General features: G+C 45.0%; 1 protein-coding gene across 1 annotated transcript; it reads right to left on the minus strand.

Annotated features, from left to right (window-relative positions):
- Positions 1 to 2,268: 2,268 nt before the first annotated feature.
- On the minus strand, positions 2,269 to 3,225 carry LOC128832758 (olfactory receptor 52P1-like). Its single transcript, XM_054020353.1, has one exon. It carries the CDS (start codon positions 3,223 to 3,225, stop codon positions 2,269 to 2,271), a length of 957 nt encoding a protein of 318 aa, XP_053876328.1.
- Positions 3,226 to 4,598: the final 1,373 nt, after the last annotated feature.

Raw genomic sequence — 4,598 nt, forward strand, 5'->3', positions numbered from 1 at the left:
TTGTGGTAAACTTTCCTGTCTTCTGCAGCACCCAGGAGAATTGGCTAGTGAAAGGGTTTGAGTCCCCACTCCAATTCCCTTTACCCAGAGACCTGCCTCACCTCAAGGACTCCCCGTACACTCTACTGTGTAGCAGATTCCTCATAATGGTGACATGGCTGGGCCCAGGATTCCTGGCAGGCTGAACCTCCAGTCTCATCATGGTCACTTAGGATAGGTGCTAGGGTGGCCCCACTGCAGGGTACCCTCTTCACACCAAATGCTTCTGTGACCCACTGATCTCTATATTGAGTTCAAACCAAATATAATTTACTAAACGGTAATTGTTAAAAAAAAAAAGAAAACATGAAAAATGTTCAAGAAACAAGGAACCCCACTCTGTGGGCACGGGGAACACCACAAACAACTGATGTAAGAAATGTTCCCAGTTTGTTCCTCACATGTCCCATGCCTCCAACCCAGGCCGTGGATTCTCTGCCTGATACCGCAAGTAAGGCAGCTGTTCTAGTGGTGGTCACACTGCCTCCGGCTCTAGGTTGCGGTACTCCTCTCCCCAGCATCTGTCCTTCCATCAGGTCTACTTACACCCTTCTGCCTTCTGGCCTGCTTCACTTCCCTTATGTTTCTGGCTGCCGCTGCCCTGCCTCCAACTCAGCTCGAAAAATTGCCAGATTTTGGCTGCATTATGAGCCCAAATTTAAAAACTAACCCAAAAGTAACTCAATCTATTTCTTGAAGCAAACAGTTTTGGTTTTGGTTTTCAATCAACATGTTGGCCTATACATCAAGAAAGAAATGGAAGATTTCATTAGATATCTAGGACAGATTTTTTTTTTTAAAAGCTACAAGCCCCAGCAGGCGCTGGTGCACATTAGCAACAAAGCCATGAGATGATAATCAAATTCAAAATCAAAATCCCAGTACTGGTACTTGTATCCCGATTGAGGGTTGGCAGGTGTTTCAAAAAAAACAGTATTAAAAATAACCCAAAAGAAGCCCAACACATATGTAGTGTAAAAACCACAATCACATTATTATGTTATTTTTTTTCTAATGGCATTCAGTGATAGTCAATGTCCATATTTTGAGATGAATTAGTTTCTTGCTGTTCATTTCTAAAAGGCAACATTTCATCCTTGCTATCTTCATTGGGAGTCGAATGCTCCTCCTGCTGCTTATACATCAGCAGTGATCACTGCAATCATTTCTTTCTTTGATGCAAACTGTTCACAACAGATTTTGTGTCATAATAAGAATGTTTTCTAAAAGTTCCTCTTGCATCTTCTTGCATGATTTTGTTTTTATCAAGTTCATCTGAGAAAATCATTCAATTGCAGCATTGCTAGAAGGTAGCAACAGGAATGAAAGAGCAAACAAGCCAAGTTCTCTAAAGATTTTGTTCTCAGCAGAACCCGTGTGTTAGAGAACTTCAAACTGCTCAACTTGGTTTTCCTGAGCCTGAGGCCAGTGAACCATAGGCAAACCTCTCCATTGCTGCTCCAACTGTCCAAAGTCTCCACAAACCAATGGCAAAATGAGATATCAGCCAATGTAGGTTGTGCCGAGCTGAGTGCAGTAAAAGGACTTAATACTGCAAGCGATCCAATCACTTTGACATTTGGTGGCTATCTCTGCTTCATCTGTTTCAAAACTCCAACATGAAATCTCGACACCTATTTTAACATCTTCGACAATGTGAACTGTTAGTGTCTGTTTTGAGAGCTCCAACTAGAAAGTGACTCAATGGTTTTGGTTGTAGTTTAATATAGCAGTCCCGTTCTCAAAAATACATGGTTTCACAACTCTCACCAATAAGCTCTAGAAGGTAAATTTTACTCACTGGATCACTGCACCTATGAAAAAGAAGTTCAGAATTGTTGTTTCTTTCTTTGTCTTTGGCTATGTAAAAGCGCAGCTTTAGTTTGTCAAACTGATCAAGAAACCTGTTCACACAGGGATTAATACAAGCCACCTTGCACCAGAAAGCTGCAATATCTTTTGGTGGTCTGGAAGTCATGGAAAGGCCCAGGGACAGGGTGTGTGCGGGTTGGGGGCAGATGGGGATACTGAAAGAGGTCAGGTGATGGTCAGAGAGAGGGAACTCATCTATGGAGAGAGCAGAGCTTGGTGATGGAGTGATAAGATATTAGGTATGTGGAATTTCTCGTACAGTGAACTTCCACAATGGTGAATTAAGCCAAACTAGGAGAGAGCACCCGTGATTAACAAGGAGATATCATTTCCCAATCTAGTCAGGAAGGTTTAATATCAGTGGCCCCAGAGAGAACACATTCTGGAAGTGCATTTGACCACTTTCTCACGAAGTTCTTTGTTTTTGACCCCGTAAATGATAGGGTTGAGCATGTTGGGGAGGAGGAAATAGAGGTTGGCCAAGATAATATGAATGTGGGGAGTGATGCCCTGACCGAACCTATGTGTCAGAGTGGAAAAGAAGAAGGGAGGATAAGACATCAACATCACACAGATGTGGGCTGTGCAGGTGTTGAGGGCTTTCTCGTGGGCTTTCTTGGAGGAGATTCTGAGGACGGCCCTGAGGATCAGACCATAGGACAGGGCAATGAGCATTAGGTCTAACCCTAAAACTACAAATGCTATCACCAAGCCATACATCTTGTTGACTGTGATGTCCCCACATGACATCTTCACCACAGCCATGTGCTCGCAGTACGTATGGGGGATAATGTGGTTGGCACAGAACGTATGCCTGCTCAGGTGCAGAGGCAGGGGCAGAATGAAGAGAACAGCTCTAATCAAACCCACTAGCCCTAGCTTAGCTACTCGTGCATTGGTGAGGATGGTGGCATATCTCAGAGGGTTACATATGGCAACATAGCGATCGAAGGCCATTGTCACAAGGACGGCTGATTGCATAATAGAAACCGCATGAAGGAAGAACATCTGGGTGAGGCAGCCACCCAGAGTAATGCCTTTCAAATTGAACCAAAATATACACAGTGCCTTCGGCACGACAGAGGTAGATGTGGCGATATCTGTGAGTGCCAGCATGCAGAGTAGCAGGTACATCGGCTTGTGCAGGGTCTGTTCTTTGCTTACAACAAAAAGAAGCATGAAATTTCCCAACAGGCCAATTACAAAGAACATAGAGAAAGGGATGGAAATCCAGATGTGAGCAGCTTCTAGCCCAGGGATGCCCATTAAGATGAATGTTGAAGGGTCAGAGGGGGTGAGGTTGAAAGCTGCCATTAGGTGGTCGATGAGATGATCAGGGTCAGAAACTATCAAGGTTCCTGTGAAGGGAGAGAAGCACAGCAAGGGGATTACACACTTTATAACAATTATAACAAATAGTTATATTTGACAAACCTCCGGGGGTAGCCGTGTTAGTCGGTATCCACAAAAGCAACAAGGAGTCCAGTGACATCTTAAAGACTAACAGATTTATACAGGCATAAGCTTTTGTGGGTAGAAAACCCACTTCTTCAGATGCATGGAGTGAGAATTACAGAAGCAGGCATTGTTATACTGACACATGAAGAGAAGGGAGCTACCTCACAAGTGGAAAACCAGTGTTGACAAGGCCAATTCGATCAGGGTGGATGTAGTCCACTCCCAATAATAGATGAGGAGGTGTCAATTCCAGGAGAGGAAAAGTTGCTTCTGTAATGAGCCAGCCACTCCAAGTCCCTATTGAAGCCCAAATTAATGGCGTAAAATTTGCAAATGAATTTTAGTTCTGCCGTTTCTCTTTGAAGTCTGGTTCTGAAGTTTTTTTGTTCAAGTTTGGCCACTTTTAAATCTGTTATAGAATGTCCAGGTGGTGACACCCAGGCTGCAGTTCTGGGACTTGACAGGGCAGGTCCCCACCCTGTGCAACTTCCATCCCTGCCACACAGCGATACCCCTCACTCAGGTGCCAGACCCCACAGCAACAGCTCACAGAAATACCTCCTCAGATGAGGTTAAACTCAGTGTCTGCCTGCACCGGGGAAAAGGGGATATCAGCCTGAACTGCCTTTCCGGGGGTGAAGGGAACCCGAGCAGCAGTCAACCTATGCAGGGAAGGAGAGAAGGAAAGACCCGGTGGGAGGGACAGAGGACGTGGAGACTAAAAGGAGCCAGCGTGAGTAACTCCTCCTCAAAGCGAAACAAAGCTTTAACGTATTGCAGCCCATTAGATCTCAATGGGACGAGATTCACCCTGAGTTTTTAACTTTTGGCTACAAGCTGCAAAAATCACTTGTTTGGGTCCTGCTACAGAGAGAGCACTTCTGTGAGAGCGCTGAAAGATTGTGAAGGAAACCCCCAGTTTATGTGGTGTTCTGAGACCAGGCCTGAAAGATGGGGATTCCAAAACACGTGGGCCCTGATTTGGCTCTCGGGGAGGCCAGCGTCAATCTGGAGTGACCCAGTGATGGTCGAATGCGAAAGCAGAATCTGGCCAGTGTGTGACCCATTCTTGTTGTGAACCCTCTGGTAACACAGATACCCACGCAGAGGCTTTGGCTGCACTTCCTAATAAGTCGCTGAATTGGAGAAAATTAATGAACCAGAGAAAAATCACACCGGCCAAAAAAGGAAATTACTGAGACAGATAGAGGGACAAAGTAAGAGACAAG

Source organism: Malaclemys terrapin, chromosome 1, assembly GCF_027887155.1.
Source record: "Malaclemys terrapin pileata isolate rMalTer1 chromosome 1, rMalTer1.hap1, whole genome shotgun sequence".
NCBI classification, from domain to species: Eukaryota; Metazoa; Chordata; order Testudines; family Emydidae; genus Malaclemys; species Malaclemys terrapin.

Excerpts from the sequence above, each read along its gene's own strand:
- LOC128832758 (XM_054020353.1), bottom strand. The coding sequence starts at position 3,225 with ATGGCAGCTTTCAACCTCACCCCCTCTGACCCTTCAACATTCATCTTA.